General features: G+C 44.9%; 1 protein-coding gene across 1 annotated transcript in view; it reads left to right on the top strand.

Annotated features, from left to right (window-relative positions):
* PHIP (pleckstrin homology domain interacting protein) overlaps positions 1 to 18,755 on the top strand; it is an 863,049-nt gene that overhangs the window by 669,976 nt on the left and 174,318 nt on the right. Inside the window, exon 29 of the mRNA XM_030199061.1 lies at positions 10,160 to 10,315. Coding sequence (XP_030054921.1) covers positions 10,160 to 10,315 — 156 coding nt within the window. The remainder of the gene's footprint in view (positions 1 to 10,159; positions 10,316 to 18,755) is intronic.

Genomic DNA, 18,755 nt, shown 5'->3' with positions numbered 1-18,755 from the left:
CGTATGAAGAGAGACTTGCTGACCTGAACATGTATACTCTGGAGGAAAGGAGGAACAGGGGTGACATGATCCAGACGTTCAAATATTTGAAAGGTATTAATCCGCAAACGAATCTTTTCCGGAGATGGGAAGACGGTAGAACGAGAGGACATGAAATGAGATTGAAGGGGGGCAGACTCAGGAAAGATGTCAGGAAGTATTTCTTCACGGAGAGGGTGGTGAACACTTGGAATGCCCTCCCGCGGGAGGTGGTGGACATGAAAACGGTAACGGAATTCAAACATGCGTGGTATAGGCATAAAGGAATCCTGTGCAGAAGGAATGGATCCACAGAAGCTTAGCTGAAATTGGGTGGCGGGGGGAAGAGGGGTTGGTGGTTGAGAGGCTAGGATAGGGGAGGGCAGACTTATACGGGGGTCTGTGCCAGAGCCGGTGATGGGAGGCGGGACTGGTGGTTGGGAGGCGGGAAATACTGCTGGACAGACTTATACGGTCTGTGCCCTGAAAAAGACAGGTACAAATCAAGGTAAGGTATACACATATGAGTTTATCGTGGGCAGGCTAGATGGACCGTGCAAGTCTTTTTCTGCCGTCATCTACTATGTTACTATGTTCCCCTCATCCACCTTTCCCTTTCTATCGTAAGCCTAGGTAGAGAGGCAGAGTAGGAGGGAAAAAACCCAGAAAGACTATGGGGGCTGCCCCAGAGGTCACTGGGGGCTGCCATTGGCACTTAGACCTTGTGTTGAAGAACACTACTCTAATTTGATGTGCTTTTATTATTATTTATTTATTTTGCTGCATTTGTATCCCACATTTTCCCACCTATTTGCAGGCTCAATGTGGCTTACAATATGTTATAACAATAATCATATTAATGGAATAAGAATTTCAGAATATTGTTACAAATAAGGTGCACAAGAATATTTGTGGGCGTACGGAGAAGTCAACCAGAATCGAACATCCCTTGTTCGGATCCTGAACCGAAGTGGCCCAAGATGGCCGACGGGTAAGGAGCCCCACGACTGAGCTCCCGAGATCTGGTCTGTGGACCTGCCTGGACCGAGCCGCGCTGCCCCCGGCTGGGCTGAGAAGGGACCTCGGGATCGCGGCGACCTCACTGAACTCGGCCGGTGAGCCGGGATTGATTGCGGGGCCGACGCGGCGCGTCCCGACTGCCTCTCTGCCGCGGCCCGAGCCCTCCTAACGACCCGATACGAGAAGGGCCGGGCAGTCCTCCAGCGTGTCCAGTACTGCCACCGCATTCCCCGGCTGGAACGGCCCGGGCACGGCCTCGCTGGCCACGGATCATGGCGCCCACGCTGCTCGTCCTTCCGCGGCCCGCCCCCCATCGTGTGGCTGAGTCCTCGGGACTAGGGCAGTCGTAGTGGGGCATTGCGGATCCCAGCGGGGCAGTCTTTTGCGGTGCTTTCATGGTGCAGGCTGCTCTGAAGGCAGTGTGTGTAGCTGCCCAACTATTCCAGCTTGCACGGTCCACTCGCTCCAGCTTCTCCCTCGCTCCAACTTCTCCCTGCTTGCCTGCTCCAGCTTCTCCCTGCTTCCCTGCTCCAGCTCGTTCCAGCTCTCCTGATCCCTGCTTGTTCCAGTCTGCCTTATCCAGCTTTCCACCTGCTTGTTCCAGTCTATCGGCTCCTGTGTGTTCCAGTCCTCCTGATCCCAGCCTGTTTCAGTCCGCTGATCCAGCTTCTCCCTGCTTGCTCCAGTCCTTCTGCTCCAGCGTGTTCCAGCTCATTCCAGTCCTCCTGATCCCAGCCTGTTCCAGTCCGCTGATCCAGCTTCTCCCTGCTTGCTCCAGTCCTTCTGCTCCAGCGTGTTCCAGCTCATTCCAGTCCTCCTGATCCCTGCTTGTTCCAGTCCTTCGGCTCCAGCGTGTTCCAGCTCCAGTCCGCCTGATCCAGTTTTCCCCCTGCTTGTTCCAGTCTATCGGCTCCAGTGTGTTCCAGTCTGCCTGATCCAGCTTCTCCCTGTTTGCTCCAGTCCACTGGCTCCAGCATGTTCCAGCTCGTTCCAGTCCTCCTGATCCCAGCTTGTTCCAGTCCGCCGATCCATCTCTCCCCCTGCCTGCTCCAGTCCATCGGCTCCAGTGTGTCCCGGTCCGCCTGATCCAGCTTCTCCCTGCTTGCTCCAGTCAATCTGCTTCAGCGTGTTCCAGCTTGTTCCAGTCCTCCTGATCCCAGTTTGTTCCAGTTCGCCTGACCGAGCTTCCCCCGCTTGTTCCAGTCCATTGGCTCCAGTGTGTTCCAGCCCGCTTGTTCCAGTCCATCGGCTCCAGCGTGTTCCAACCCGCCTGATCCAGCCAGCGTGTTCCAGCTCGTTCCAGTTCGCCTGACAGAGCTTCCCCCGCTTGTTCCAGTCCATCGGCTCCAGTGTGTTCCAGCCCGCTTGTTCCAGTCCATCGGCTCCAGCGTGTTCCAACCCGCCTGATCCAGCCAGCGTGTTCCAGCTCGTTCCAGTTCTGAGCCCAGCTTGTTCCAGCCCGCCTGATCCTGTTCCAGTCTATCGGCTCCAGTGTGTTCCAGTCCGCCTGATTCAGCTTCTTCCTGCTTGCCCCAGTCCACCGGTTCCAGCGTGTCCAGCTAGTTCCAGTCAGCCGATCCAGCCTTCCCCCTGCCTGGTCCTGTCCATCGGCTCCAGTGTGTTCCAGCCTGCCTGATCCAGCTTCTCCTTGCTTACTCCAGTTCATCTGCTCCAGCGTGTTCCAGCTCGTTCCAGTCTTCCTGATCCCATCTTGTCCATCTGCTCATCTTGACACAGTCCATCTGTTCCTGCTTGTTCCAGCTTGTCCATCTGTTCCTGCCTGTTCCGGCTTGTCCCAGCTTGTTTCAGCTTGTTCCGGCTTGCTCCAATCCATCTGCCTGTTAACACATCGAGTAACTTGCCTGCCTGCTTGGGAGCCTCTCAGCCATTGACTTACCTACCTGCCTGCTAGCTTATCAGCCATTGACTTACCTAATCGCCAACCCAAAACCTAGCTTTCAAGCCCTATCTATCTGCTTAACACCTCATTCATTACATAGTCACCTATTAACACCTGTTAACTGCTTAACACCTCAGTCACTACATAGTCACCTATTACACCTCAGTCACCACCTATGGCCCCTGTCCATGTTCTCTTCCTTGCCCTGTCCCTTCCTAATCTTCTTTCCCCCCCCCCCCCCCCCCCCACTCCCACTGTCTACCATTAGAACCCGCTGCCCTCCCACCCTGCCCGCCAACGCAATACCCTACTCACCTCAAACCTTACCTCACCATCCCTCTTGTCCCCCTCCTCCTTCCTGGCTCTCAACCTTCAGCACTTCCTTCCTGCCATTAACCCATCCCCATTCCTCCTAAGTACACCCCGTCTTCGTCGCCCGACCTCCCCCACCCTCCTACGCACTCTCTTGCTCCTCCTCCTGCTATCTGCGGGAGACATTAACCCAAATCCAGGTCCCCCTCACCTGTCCCCGTCCTATCTTTGCGAACGATTCCGGGATGTCTCCAATCTCGTCTCTATTCCCCTCCTTCCCCCCTCCTCCCTCCCCTTCTCATGCGCCTTGTGGAATGCCCACTCAGTCTGCAACAAACTGTCTGTCACCCACGATCTCTTTATCTCTCGCTCCCTTCAACTGCTCGCCCTAACCGAAACCTGGATCTCCCCGGAAGACTCTTCCTCAGTTGCAGCCCTCTGCCATGGAGGCTACCTCTTCTCCCACACGCCCCGCCCAGTTGGCTGCGGCGGAGGTGTTGGGCTACTACTCTCACCCTCCTGTAGTTTCCAACCCCTCCACCTACCGCAGTCTCACTGCTTCTCATCCTTTGAAGCCCATTCCATCCGGCTATTCTACCCGCTACCACTCAGAGTGGCAGTCATTTACCGCCTCCCTGATAAATCCTTCCCTTCCTTCCTCACCGACTTTGATGCTTGGCTGTCCGTCTTTCTTGACCCTTCATCTCCTTCCCTCATTCTCGGAGACTTTAACGTACACACTGATGACCTATCCGACCCCCACGCTTCTAAGTTCCTCACCCTAACATCCTCCTTCAACCTCCAGCTGTGCTCCACCACCCCTACTCACCGTGACGGCCATTGTCTTGACCTCGTCCTCTCCTCCTCCGGCTCACCCACCAATTTCCAAGCCTCAGTTCTTCCTCTCTCCGATCATCACCTGATCACATTCACACTTCTTCACCCCCCCTCCACCCCGTCCAACTTTAACCACCACCTCCAGGAACCTCCAGGCTATTGACCCCTCCACCTTATCATCTACTATCTCTAATCTCCTCCCCTCCATCACGTCCTCCGAAACTGTCGACAAAGCGGTCTCCGCTTACAATACCGCTCTCTCCTCTGCTTTGGACACCCTCGCACCATCCATCTCCCGTCCCACAAAGCGCACCAATCCCCAGCCCTGGCTGACTCCTTGCATCCATTACCTTCGCTCCTGCACCCGATCCGCTGAGCGCCTCTGGAGGAAATCTCGTACCCTTTCAGACTTCCTCCACTACAAATTCATGCTATCCTCCTTCCACTCCTCCCTATTCCGTGCAAAACAGGACTATTACACCCAATTGACCAATTCTCTCAGCTCCAACCCTCGTCGTCTCTTCACCACCCTTAACTCCCTCCTAAAAGTGCCACCCGCTCCTACTCCCCCTTCTCTCTCGTCTCAATCACTGGCCGACTACTTCCGCGACAAAGTGCAAAAGATCAACCTTGAGTTCACGACCAAGCCACCACCTCCTCTTCACCCTTTAACCCTCTCCCTCCTCCAACCTACCCAGGCCTCTTTCTCCTCCTTTCCTGAGATTACCGAGGATGAAACTTCCCGCCTTCTTTCCTCCTCGAAATGCACCACCTGTTCCTCTGATCCCATCCCCACCAACCTACTCAACACCATCTCCCATACTGTCACCCCCTCCATCTGTCGCATCCTTAACCTCTCTCTCTCCACTGCAACTGTCCCTGACACCTTCAAGCACGCCGTTGTCACACCTCTCCTCAAAAAACCTTCATTTGACCCTACCTGCCCCTCCAGCTACCGCCCCATCTCTGTTTTACCCTTCCTCTCCAAAATACTTGAGCGCGCCGTTCACAGCCGCTGCCTTGATTTTCTCTCCTCTCATGCCATCCTCGATCCACTTAAATCCAGTTTTCGCCCTCTGCACTCGACAGAAACGGCACTCTCTAAAGTTTGCAATGACCTGTTTCTGGCCAAATCCAGAGGTCACTACTCCATCCTCATCCTCCTCGATCTTTCCGCCGCGTTTGACACTGTCAATCATGATTTACTTCTTGCCACGCTGTCCTCTTTTGGGTTCCAAGGCCCTGTCCTCTCCTGGTTCTCCTCTTATCTCTCCCACCGCACCTTCAGGGTACACTCCCATGGATCTTCCTCCACTCCCATCCCACTATCTGTTGGAGTTCCCCAGGGATCTGTCCTTGGACCCCTTCTTTTCTCAATCTACACCTCCTCCCTGGGCTCGCTGATCTCGTCTCATGGTTTTCAGTATCATCTTTATGCTGATGACACCCAGCTATACCTCTCCACACCTGACATCACCGCGGAGACACAGGCCAAGGTATCGCCCTGTTTATCCGACATTGCGGCATGGATGTCCAACCGTCACCTTAAACTGAACATGTCCAAGACCGAGCTCCTCGTCTTTCCTCCTAAACCCACTTCTCCTCTTCCTTCACTCTCTATCTCAGTTGATAACACCCTCATCCTCCCTGTCCCATCTGCCTGCAGCCTCGGAGTCATCTTCGACTCCTCCCTCTCCTTCTCTGCGCATATCCAACAGACTGCCAAGACCTGTCGCTTCTTCCTCTTCAACATCAACAAAATTCGCCCTTTCCTCTCTGAGCACACCACCAGAACTCTTGTCCACGTTCTCATTACCTCTCGCCTTGATTACTGCAACTTACTCCTCACCGGCCTCCCACTCAGCCATCTATCCCCCCTCCAATCCGTTCAGAATGCTGCCGCATGTCTTATATTCCGCCAGAACCGATATACTCATATCACCCCTCTCCTCAAATCACTTCATTGGCTTCCGATCAGATATCGCATACAATTCAAGCTCCTCCTCCTTACCTACAAATGCACTCAGTCTGCGGCTCCTCACTACCTCTCCACCCTCATCTCCCCCTATGTTCCCGCCCGTAACCTCCGCTCACAGGACAAAGCCCTTCTCTCTGTATCCTTCTCCACCACTGCCAACTCCAGGCTCCGCTCATTCTGCCTTGCCTCACCCTATGCCTGGAACAATCTTCCTTTACCCATACGCCAAGCCCCCTCCCTACCCATCTTCAAATCTCTGCTTAAAACTCACCTCTTCAATGCTGCCTTCGGCGCCTAACCGCTTAAGAAATATAGAATGCCCCAATCTATCCACCCTATTAGATTAACTGTTCACTTGTCCTCTAGATTGTAAACTTGTCTTTAGATTGTTCTCTTGTCTTTTAGATTGTAAGCTCTTTGAGCAGGGACTGTCCTTCTATGTTTAAATTGTACAGCGCTGCGTAACCCTAGTAGCGCTTTAGAAATGTTAGTAGTAGTAGTAATATCATGGCAATCATAATAATGGAATAAGAATTTCAGAACTGTTACAAATAAGGTGCATAAAATATCATGTAGGATTCGAAGTAGATAAATAGATAAAGCATAACATAATGAGATCAGGCCAATATATAATATTCAGTAATGAAGGTGTTATTAAAATGAACAAATTAGAAGGGTTCCAAGTAGGTTGTATCTGGTGTAGTATAGGAATCAATTCGTTATGGAGGATCCTTATTATACGTAATAATAATAATAATTATTATTATCCTTATACGTAATAATAATTATTATTATTATTCTTTGTATCCCACATTTTCCCACCTTTTTGCAGGCTCAATGTGACTTACATATAACCGTTAACGGCTTTAGCCGATTCTAGTCTGAACAAATACATGGTACTGTATGAATGAATACAAAGTGATATTGTGGTAGAATGAGGTACATGTATGGTAGGTACAATTGGGGGGGAACTTAGGGAGGGAAAGGGGGAAGAAGAGTCAGGTAATGTCCGTTACAATCTTTGATTACATTGTGTCGCAAGTGTTCAGGTATTTTTATGTTGGGTCAGTGGGTATGCTCTTCTGAACAGGTCTGTCTTTAGTGCTTTCTGAAAATTTAGGTGGTCTAGCTTAGTTTTTACTGCTTTTGGTAATGCGTTCCATAGTTGTAAGCTTAGGTAGGAAAAGCTGGATGCATAGGTGGATTTGTATATTTCCTTTGCTGCTTGGGTAGTGGAGGTTTAAAGTTAAAAACCTATAAAGGAACTGAAAAATATTACTGATTTGTGTAGCATTTATGAGATGTGTACAGTACCGTTCAGATAGGGGGTGATTTTATTTTTTTAAATATTCTGCTTGTAAAGCATGTTTTATATGCAGAAAGGAGCTGTTACAAGATTGTGTGGCATTATATGCCAGATAAGTACACATACACACTGACAAGAAGGCACATGCCTGTATAGATACACACACTGACAAGAAGGCACATACTTATGTTCTGAAACCCAAAACACTATAAAGACAGAGACCCTGCAAGAAAAAAAAATGAACTTTGTGCCACAGAGCAAGTTACACACAATTTCATGGTGCTAAAGCTTAGCTGGATCAATCATAGATATAAAAATACTCCTTGCTATTTATTTTACCAGTTTTTTAATCCCTATGAAGTGTAGTTAAGTTCAAAACATTGTTCAGGATCCACAAACAGGTTCTGATTTTGGTTTTCTTGCTTCAAGGGTGGACTTCCTGAACTTCACTTCATTTCACAAAATCATGATGTTTGCTCAAACAGCGTCCTAACAGCGTCCTTCTGCTCTGCAGGTTCAACTTCTGGTAACAAGAGAGGAGGTCATTAAAGACCAACAGCCAGTCCAATCAATTCTCAAGTGTAATCCTATAGACTTTCTGCTGTAACATTTTAATCCTTTCACTTCCCCTGCAAGTAGTTGAACATGCTCCATAACTGAACATTTACAACCAGAGAGAGAGAATGATTCTGAGCCAGGCTGTGTGCTACTAGGGGAGCTGAAAGTTTCCAACAATTTAAGCAGCGTCTGTGTTATATCAAACAAGTTTTAAGCAACCGAGAATTTTTTACCTATATAAACCTTTGAATGGGGATAATACAGAATATAAACCACATAACTGGTCTGACAAGTTGTTAGATGTTGCAATCTATGGATTTTTCCATCTGTTGGATTAGTTTATTTCCAGATAACATCATACTGCAAAAATTACAGTTTCCACAAGGACAGTGTCCAATATTCAAATTTCCTTTTTCTTCTTGAAGGGGTCGCATCACTCAACATAATCCTTTAAATTCCTTCAATGACTGTGGGCTTTAAACAGCGAGCAGGACTCAAAACAAGAATACACAGACAAAGCAGACCAGTAATTATAAAGAATAGTGCTGATTTTGGAAGATAAAGCAGAATACCATAAAGCACATGTCATGTTATTAGAGAAATCGATGGCAGCCTTCTGTTCCCTCTGTTTACTCAAGAAGCTGTTCTGTATCACTATAATAGGCACTAGTATAAGCCTTCGCCTTCATCAACACTGTCTTGGTATATCTCCTACAAATAGGATTTTTAGATAATACAGTAGCTCGATATTTAAATTCATGTGTTGTAGGACAAATGTGTTTATATCTTAAAAATTGAGAAAAATGTAAACTGTTTTTAAAGAAGTTGGGTGAAAACTATCTTATTGTAAAACTTGCTCTTGTCAGTGGGCTTCTTATACACTATAGTGAAGAAATATATAAAAAAGAAATACTGCAATAAAGAAAAAATTAAACAAAATTATTGATATACTCAAGTCCTCAATTTTTAGATCCAAGAATTATAGACCAGGAGATCTAGCGAAAGTAACAATAGAAGCTACTAAGGAGAAATATTTCTGACAATTAAACACAGATAACATTGCTAGATTACAACCTTGTTAAGTCCCACCTTCGTTAGATGGAGATCTTATACCAAGCTGTTTGGTAGCTAGCAAAGCAGTGAGATTAGTTGATTTGAAGAAAACATATTTAGAAGATTGATATCTTACAACACATTTACATGGATATCTAAGAGAGAAAGTAGCTTCTCTCTGAAGCATTCCAGGTCTTCTCATAAGTATGAACTGTTTCCTCCATCTCTGGGTGTCTCTAGACACATCTGGGAAACTCTGATCTTCAAACCATAAAAGGTTTTTTGTCTTATGTCTGAAAAATAGTCTCAAGAGCCACTGTTTATCAGGAGCAAGTGCAAATACTGCAATTGATGTAGAACTAGTTGGGGTTTCAATTATTGGAAATTCTAAAATAATTGACGCATCTGAAGGCACCTCAGATTGCCATGAAGCTTGCTGATATTTTCTGAGCTGCTAGGCATAGGCAAATAGTAAACCTGAATGAAAGGAAATATATTTTTCTCAAGTACCTGTAGAATCTCCATGTATTTTTTAACATGTCTCTTGAGGTAATCAGATTAAGACATGCCTGTTATTTCTTATTCTTAATTGATTTTCCCTTTTTAGTAATTGTTCTTTCACATTGAAAGTGTAGAATATGTTGTATGAAACAGGGTCCTACTGTGGCACAATTTGAATTGTATTGTTTAGATGCCAGAATGTGAAAAATGTGCAAGGGCGAGAAGAATTCTGCTAGTTCTGTACACACTCATATACATGTCTACAGGCACACACACACACACAATTCACAGATACTCTCTTTCCCCAAATATATACTGCTCCACAGACACCCATCCAACACATGCATGTATATTCCTTCATCTCCAAATCACCAGACACCCCCCCCCCCCCATGCAGCACCTCTCATACATGTCCCACATAAACCAACACACATGAACAGAATCATCACAAACTCCTATCTTCCATCCCTATTAATGTACAAACCACCACATCCCTCACTAAGCTTTCCACATAGACATGTCCAAATCTGCAGAGATAAGATAATCACACTATCAAGTCCCCTCTAGACTTTCCAGCTTGTTAAAAACATTGTCATATGTGCCCAAATAATTCTCTCTTATGTGTGAATTGCTGTCATTTATCTTAGCAGTTCTTTTTCTAATTTTGAACTTCCAGCTGTATTTCCGGAGGAACTTGGAACTAGTGTACTTTTGACAAATGATGAGATCAGAACATTGATATATAAACCACTGGATGGAGAATGGGGATCCAGAAGCAGGGATGAAGAATGTGAGAGGATTATCTCGGGGATAAATCAGCTTTTGATGCTAGGTAAAAATGGCATTTGTTTTTTTGCAAAATAAGGATGAGGTGTACACATATTGAATATTGTGCGGTTCCTTTATTGATATCACAGAAAATACCTTAATTAAGGATCCCAATTTATACAGCAACAGACAGGCCAGAGGGGATCACTAACACAACCCCAATGGTGTTTCACACATGTAAATGTTTAAAATGCCACCAAAATTACTTGTCTTTCTAGCATAAATTTTTTTTATCCTTAATCTGTTTATTCCTGCTGTTTTCTCTCTTTCTGGGACTTCTAATTCTATATGTAACCTAGTTATGTTAATGTATTTTTTACAATTTCTATACCACCAATCCAAACAAATACATTTTCTGAGCAGTGAAAATAACTTTTGCCATGATTGACCATATGTCTGACCAAAAGATATTGACTATTCTACATTTCAACAGCATGTGCATGAAAGTACCAACTTGAGAAGTACAGTTTCAACAAGTATTGTGTGAGGTTAATTTAGCCAAGTGAAGTTTTCTTGGAGTCCATATGGCCCTTTGATAAATAAAGAGTATTGATTGTAGGAAACAAGCTGCAGAACCAGGTTTCAAAATAGCATACCATAGAGAGTTATATAATGATTTATCTAACTTGAAATTTGTATCGAGTTCTCAGAGGTTTTGAATTAAAGTACTGTGTTTATATTTATTATCAAGCAAAAGTTTGTATAGAGATGATGCTATATGACCATTTGCTGATATGGTTACTATTTGAGTTCTAATGCTTGGAGTGGAAGATAATAGACTTGAAGCTCAGACTTCTGAATACAGGTTTTCAACTGCAACCATCTATAAAATTGTGAAGAAGGTAAAGAGAAGGACTTCTGTAAATAATCAAATGGAAGAATTGTTTTGGATGAGGCATCACAAATGTCTGCTACAGTTAGTATTCCTCTATGGTGCCATTGCTTCCAGTATAGTGGTACATTGTCTATCTTGATGTGTGGATTATGCCATAGTAACATAGTAGATGACGGCAGAAAAAGACCTGCATGGTCCATCCAGTCTGCCCAACAAGATAAACTCATATGTGAATACCTTACCTTGATTTGTACCTGCCTTTTCAGGGCACAGACCGTACAAGTCTGCCCAGCAGTATTTCCCGCCTCCCAACCACTATCCTCGCCTCCCAACTACCAACCTCTCTTCCCCCACCTGCTCCGCCACCCAATTTTGGCTAAGCTTCTGAGGATCCATTCCTACTGCACAGGATTCCTTTATGCACATCCCACGCATGTTTGAATTCCGTTACCGTTTTCATCTCCACCACCTCCCACAGGAGGGCAATTCCAAGCATCCACCACCCTCTCCATGAAAAAATACTTCCTGACATCTTTTTTGAGTCTGCCCCCCTTCAATCTCATTTCATGTCCTCTCGTTCTACCGCCTTCCCATCTCCGGAAAAGATTTTTTGCGGATTAATACCTTTCAAGTATTTGAACGTCTGTATCATATCACCCCGTTCCTCCTTTCCTCCAGGGTATACATGTTCAGGTCAGCAAGTCTCTGCTCATACGTCTTGGAACGCAAGTCCCATACCATTCTCGTAGCTTTTCTTTGCACCGCTTCCATTTTTTTAACATCCTTCGCAAGGTACGGCCTCCAAAACTGAACACAATACTCCAGGTGGGGCCTCACCAACGCCAGAACCTCTCTGAGCTCCCTCAATATTCTGGGATGGATCCCGTCCAGTCCCATGGCTTTGTCCACCTTTAGCTTTCCAAGTTGTTGATACACACTCTCTTCCATGAACGGTGCTCTATCCATTCCATTCTCAGGTGTACTTTTGCCAGTCCCTCGCGGTCCTTCTCCAGGATTTTCTTCAGTGAAAACCGAACAAAAGTATCTATTTAGCAAATTGGCTTTTTCTTCATCATTATCTACATAGCGGTTCGCTGTATCTTTTAGTCTCACAATTCCCTTTTAGTCCTTCTTCTTTCACTAATATAGCTGAAGAAATTTTTGTCGCCCCTCCTTACATTTCTAGCCATTCGTTCTTCCGCTTGCGCCTTCGCCAGACGTACCTCTCACTTGGCTTCTTTCAGTTTCATCCGGTATTCCTCCCCGTGTTCCTGTTCTTGAGATTTTCTATATTTCTGGAACGCTAACTCTTTAGCCTTTATTTTCTCAGCCACTTGCTTGGAGAACCATATCGGTTTCCTTTTTCTCTTGCTTTTATTTACTCTCCTTACATAAAGGTCTGTGGCCCTATTTATTACTTCTTTCAGCCTGGACCACTGCCCTTCCACTTCATGTACGTCCTCCCAGCCCATCAGCTCCTTCCTCAGGTATTCCCCCATTTTACTAAAGTCAGCACGCTTGAAATCCAGGACTTTGAGTTTGGAGTGGCCGCCCTCCACTTCAGCTGTTATATCAAACCAGACCATTTGATGGTCACTGCTTCCCAGGTGTACACCCACTCGGACATTTGACACACTATCCCCATTTGTGAGCACCAGATCCAGCATCGCTCCGTCCCTCGTGGGTTCCGTCACCATCTGTCTGAGCAGAGCACTTTGGAAAGCATCCACAATCTCTCTACTCCTTTCCGATTTGGCAGACAGAACCTTCCAATCTACATCCGGCAGATTGAAATCTCCCATCAACAGAACCTCTTTTTTCTTTCCTAATTTTTGAATATCCGCGATCAGATCTTTATCTAGTTCCTCTAATTACTGAGCTCTTGTTGTAAACTAGATAGCTGAAGACAGAGAGGACAAGCTTTAAGTCTCCAGATGATTGGCCTTGAAACTAAAGCACCACAATTATTGCAGAGAATAAAAGTCATCCTGATTGGTTGAAATGGGTATGAACAGGTGTACTATGTTGGGTTAACAGTCTGCAAGACTGCCTTTGTATGATTGAGTAAGGTAATGAGGTTTGGTTTGTCTATAAATGAGTGGAAAACCCTGGGGTGCGTGGGTGGGATTATAAGTCCCAAAGTGTCAGCTAACTACTGTTGTTAAGGCAATTCTCTAGATGAGGACCAGAATTGGTACAGTCTAATCAAAGAATTTTCAATTGATTTAACTTTCAAAATTGCCCTAGAATATAAAACTTTCCTTCTTGTGATATAAATCTAAATATTCCCAATAATTATAATAATAGCAGTTTCAGCAATGTAAAATGCTACTTTAGAGCCTCAATTGAGTGCTATGCAGTTTAAAACAGCCTCTCCTCTCTATCAGAGCTTGGCAGGAAAAGAAAGAAAGAAAAAGAAAAAAGGTTACACCGGGCAAATTAATTCATTAAGCAATAAGCATTAAATTAAAGAGAATATCAGGTATCTCACCTATAGCCAGAAAGTTGAGAAGTTTGGAATTTAAAGGTCAGAATTTACTTTACTGTGCAAGAGTTAGGTTCAGGGGTCCAGTACCTATAGCCAGAAAGTTGAGAAGTTTGGAATTTAAAGGTCAGAATTTACTTTACTGTGCAAGGTAGAAGTATACATTTTTGAGTATTGATGATTAATGAGTTGATTTGTTTCAAAACTGGTAAAGACATGCAAGGTAGAATGTTTAGTGGAAAAGGGTTGGCAAGAGTTTGCTCCAATTGAAGCCATGAAGGGAGATATTCAGCAGAAGAAGAAAACCAAAGACAACCTGGTTGCATAATAAATGCCTTATGATAGAGAAGGAAATCTGGAAACAGTATACCAAATCTGCTCTTAGGTGCTTTAAGTTTGTTTAATGAAATTCTGGCAGATTTATCTTTCCATAAAAATACTGTTAACATCTTATCATGTTGTTTATAGAAGGAATTATGAAATAGTACAGGAATTATGCTTAGTATGTAATTAATTTTAGGAGAGATCATCACTTTAATTGTCTCAATTCTACCCCACAATAATAAGTGTAGAAGATGCCAAGTTGAGAGTAAAGCTTTTAGGAAAGTGAAAATATGTTTTCCATTTTTCCTAGCTGTGTCTGAAATATCTGAATATAAGTCAATTCCTAAGTATTGAATTGCTTCTTCCAAAGCAATCCAAATACTTGAATCAAATTTGGATGTTTGTGCACATCATTACAACTACTAATCATTTCTATAGCGCTACTTGACATATGCAGCGCTATACACTTTATATGTATGTACTTTCTCTGTCCCTTAGGGGGCTCACAATCTATGTTTTTGTACCTCGGGCAATGGAGGGTTAAGTGACTTGCCCAAGGTCACGGGGAGCTGCAGTGGGAGTTGAACCCCAGTCGCTAGGCTCACAGCCCGCTGCACTAACCATTAGGCTACTCCTCCACTCCACATTAAGGGGTAGGACTTCAGCTTTTGTTTTATTGAGCCTGTATCCGGAAAATTGTGAAAAGGACTGAATTAAAACATATAGTGATATATCATCTACTTATGCAGATATTTGTATTCAGAGTGATTATGTTTTATTTCAGTGATTTGCGGGTGAGATTTTATTGCAATTATATGGGGTTCTATGGCTGTATGGAAAAGGTATGGGGATAGAGGGCAGCCTTTGACGGGTACCTCTTTTTAAAGAAGAGTTTGGTAAATGGTTATTTGCTAGGATTTGAGCTCAAGGTTTTGTATACAGAAGTTTAACTTTGTCAATAAAAGAAGGGTGGAAACCAATCCAGTGCATTTTATGAAAAAGACTAGTAAAAAAGGCCCGTTTCTTACAGAAATGAAACGGGCGCTAGCAAGGTTTTCCTCGGAGTGTGTATGTTTGAGAGAGTGTGTATGTTTGAGAGAGAGAGTGTGTGAGAGAGAGTGAATGTGTGAGTGTGTGTGACAGAGAGTGAGACTAGGTGCGAGTGTGTGTGTGAGAATGAGAGTATGTGCCAGGGTCTTCCCCCCCCCCCCCCCCCGGTCTGTCTCCCAGTTGCAGGGGGGTTCCCCCCTCCCTCCCTCCCAATTCCAGGGGGATTTCCTGCCCTCCCTCCCTCCCAGTTCCAGGGGGGTTTCCCCCTCCCTTTTTCCCAGTTGCAGGATCCCCCCTCTCTTTTTCCCAGTTGGCAGGGTCCCCCTCCCAGTTGCAGGGTCTCCCTCCCTCCCAGTTATAGGGTCTCCCAGTTGCAGGGTCTCCCTCCCTCCCAGTTGCAGGGTCTGTCTGTATCCCCCTCTCCTTTTGTCCTCAATTTAAAAACGGCATTGTGAAGCAGCAGCTCCTAGGTTTGCTTGTTTGTGAGTGTATAGCAATGACGGATGCGTGGGGGAGTTGAAACAGAGATTAACCAATGGGCTTCCTTGCTTACCGTACACTTACTTGGGTCACTTCCACTCCTGTGTATTAAACGTCCTGAAGCATGTCATTGGTTTGCTTCTTTTGTTTTCAGTGAACGGGGATGACGGCTGCGCTGGAGTCGTAGCCGGTGCTGTTTCCCTCCCCCCACTTCCAAGTCGCCAGTGGTCCCCGACCCTGGGCCTGAGGCCTCACCCGCCTCCTCCACATTGGACACTCGCCGTAGCTGTTCGCTCACCGTGTCGCCGCCCTCCCTCTTCGTCCTGTCCGAGAGTGCGAACCCGGACTTGGAGAGGGAGGGCAGCGGAACGGCGAGCATGCAGCTGCAAGTGTCCATCGTGGAGGAGGGTGGGTGAGGGGGACGGGGTCCAGCGGCGACTCGGGAGGGGGAGGGAGAGAGCAGCGGGTCCAGTGGCGACTCGGGGTGCAGGTGAGGGAGAGCAGACGGGGAGTCGAGGCAGGCAGCTGAAGCGGGGACTCGGGTAGGAGGGCGGGGGTCCAGCGGCAATTTTTTTGTGGAGGTCAGCAGCCAGTCTCGTGGTTTGGGGGGGGGGGCTTCTGTTGCTGCTGCTGTGCATTGATTGGTTGGGTGTCATGAGTGTCATTGCTCTGCCCTCGACATCATAATGTTGTGACGCGAGGGCGGGGCAGACACTCATGGGCAAACCGGATATCTACACCACCTCAAAGTTCCGGCTTGCAGGTGAGTCTTCAATAGAACGTTGGAGGTGCGTTTTATATAGAGAGATAAGCCCATTCAACCCTTTCAAAAGCCTTCTCTGCATCTAAAGAGAGTGCTATGACAGGGTCAGAGTAGTATTTTGCTAAATCAAATAGATGAAAAAATAATCTAGAGTTGTCTGTTATGTCGTCCTGGCATAAAAACGACCTGATTAAGAGAGAGAATTTTACAAATTATCTTTTTTAATCTGTTTGCTAATACTTTGGTGTATATTTTTTAATCTAAATTCAGTAATGAGATGGGACAATAAGTTTGTAGTATTTGAGGGTCTTTATTAGGTTTAGGATAACTGTAATGACTTCATTTGCAAATTTAGTTTTGTGAACATTTTGTAAATTCAATGAATTATAGTAAGTTTTTAAGTGAGCAATAAGAGTTTGCCTGAAAATTTTGTAGAATTCTGTAGGGAGACCATCTAGGCCGGGAGTTTTGCCTGGAGGTATCTCTTTGAGTGCCTTAGAGATGTCTTCATCATCTATTGGTTTTCTCAGCAGTTCATTATCTGAGTCAGTTATTTGAGATCTTTGCAGTGAATTCAAGAATTGATCAATTAAAGTAGAAGGGTCTAAAACTTCTGATTTATATAGATTTTCATAAAATTTGTGGAATATACTCGTTATATTTTTAGAGCAAGTAGTTGGTATGTTGTTATGGTCCTTCACTGTAGGAACATGAATTTTAGTTTTTTTATGTTTTAATTTGCAGGCATTTTGCCATTCTTGTTTTTCCCTAGAATGTAACTAGTCTTGGAGGCAGAAATATTTTGATTAGCTCTTTCACTAGCAATTTTGTTGTAGGAGTATTTTAACTGACATAATTTATTTAAGTTGGAATTATTGTTTGATTGAATATACAATTGTTCAATTTCTTTGGTTTGAGTTTCCAACATTGAAAGCTACTTATTTTGTTGTTTATAATGGAAATCTGATATTGATATTAATTCACCTCTTAATGAGGCCTTGAAAGCTTTCCACACCAAAGTTGGATCACTTTCCGGCAAAGAATTAAATTGAAAAAAATCTGTTATAAAGTTATGGATTCTAAATTTAACAGCTTCATCATTTAAGGAGTGGAGATTGGCTTTCCAAAGGGGAGATTTTGTAGTTTTAGAGAATGGGCTTGTGATTAAGAAATGGGAGCGTGATCTGAAATAACAATTGTATTTATATGTACCTTTAGAACATTAGGTAAAACAGAGGAGGAGATTAAAAAAAGAGTCTAGAAAACTCGAATAAGGAGAGGAGTAGAAGGTATATTCTCCTGCATCTGAATGCAAATTTCTCCAAAGGTCGACAAGATTAAAGTGGAACATAGTGACTTTAATGTAATACTCGCCTTTGTAACGGTAGTTTTAGAGATGGAATGTGTATCAAGCCATATGTCCATTGGTAGATTAAAATCTCCTGCGATATACATAGGGAGTGAGTCATGCTCAAATAGAACTTGAGATAGATTTAGAAAAAATCTGGTGAATCCGCATTGGGTGCTTAGATATTCACTAACAGGAATTTTTTAAGTTGCGATTCAATTTTGAGTATAAGCCACCTGCCTTCTGGATCTATTATCTTTTCTAATATGGTGATATTTAGATCTTTATGAAATAATATAGAAACACCATTTTTTTTCTGCCAATAGAAGGTGCATCTGTTGTCTGAGAGATCCAGGGAAAACTTGACAAATAAGATTTGGCACATGTGTTTCTTGAAGAAATATTATTGACGGTTTTAGCTTCTTGAGATAAGTAGAAACTTTTTTCCTTTTAATCAGGTGTTGTAACCCATTAACATTCCATGAAATTAAACTTAGATCTGTACTTTTACTAATACTTTCAGGCTTATTTTCGAAAGAGAAGGACGCCCATCTTTCGACACAAATCGCAAGGTGGGCGTCCTTCTCCCAGGGTCGCCCAAATTGGCATAATCGAAAGCCGATTTTGGGCATCCCCAACTGCTTTCCGTCGCGGGGACGACCAAAGTTCCCGGGGGCGTTTCGGAGGCGTAGCGAAGGCGGGACTTGGGCGTGCCTAACTCATGGGCGTCCTCGACCCATAATGGAATAAAGAAGGGGCATCCCTGATGAGCACTTGGACGACTTTACTTGGTCCTTTTATTACAGCCAAGCCACAAAAAGGTGCCTGAACTGACCAGATGACCACCGGAGGGAATCTGGGATGACCTCCCCTTACTTCCCCAGTGGTCATCCTCAAAAAAACTTTTTAAAAATATTTTTTCCAGCCTCGATGCCAGCCTCGAATATCATACCCAGCTCCATGACAGCAGTATATTTTAGTGGGTGCAGTGCACTTCAGGCAGGCGGACCCAGGCCCATTTCCCCCCCCCCCCCCCACCCCCACCCCGCCTGTTACACTTGTGGTAGGGATTTGTGTTACAAGACGTATGAGGAGAGACTTGCTGACCTGAACACGTATACTCTGGAGGAAAGGAGAAACAGGGGTGATATGATACAGA

This window comes from Microcaecilia unicolor, chromosome 3 (genome assembly GCF_901765095.1).
Source record: "Microcaecilia unicolor chromosome 3, aMicUni1.1, whole genome shotgun sequence".
Classification (NCBI taxonomy): domain Eukaryota; kingdom Metazoa; phylum Chordata; class Amphibia; order Gymnophiona; family Siphonopidae; genus Microcaecilia; species Microcaecilia unicolor.
Note: the sequence above shows the minus strand (reverse complement) of the source record. Positions and strands in the feature narration are given on the sequence as shown.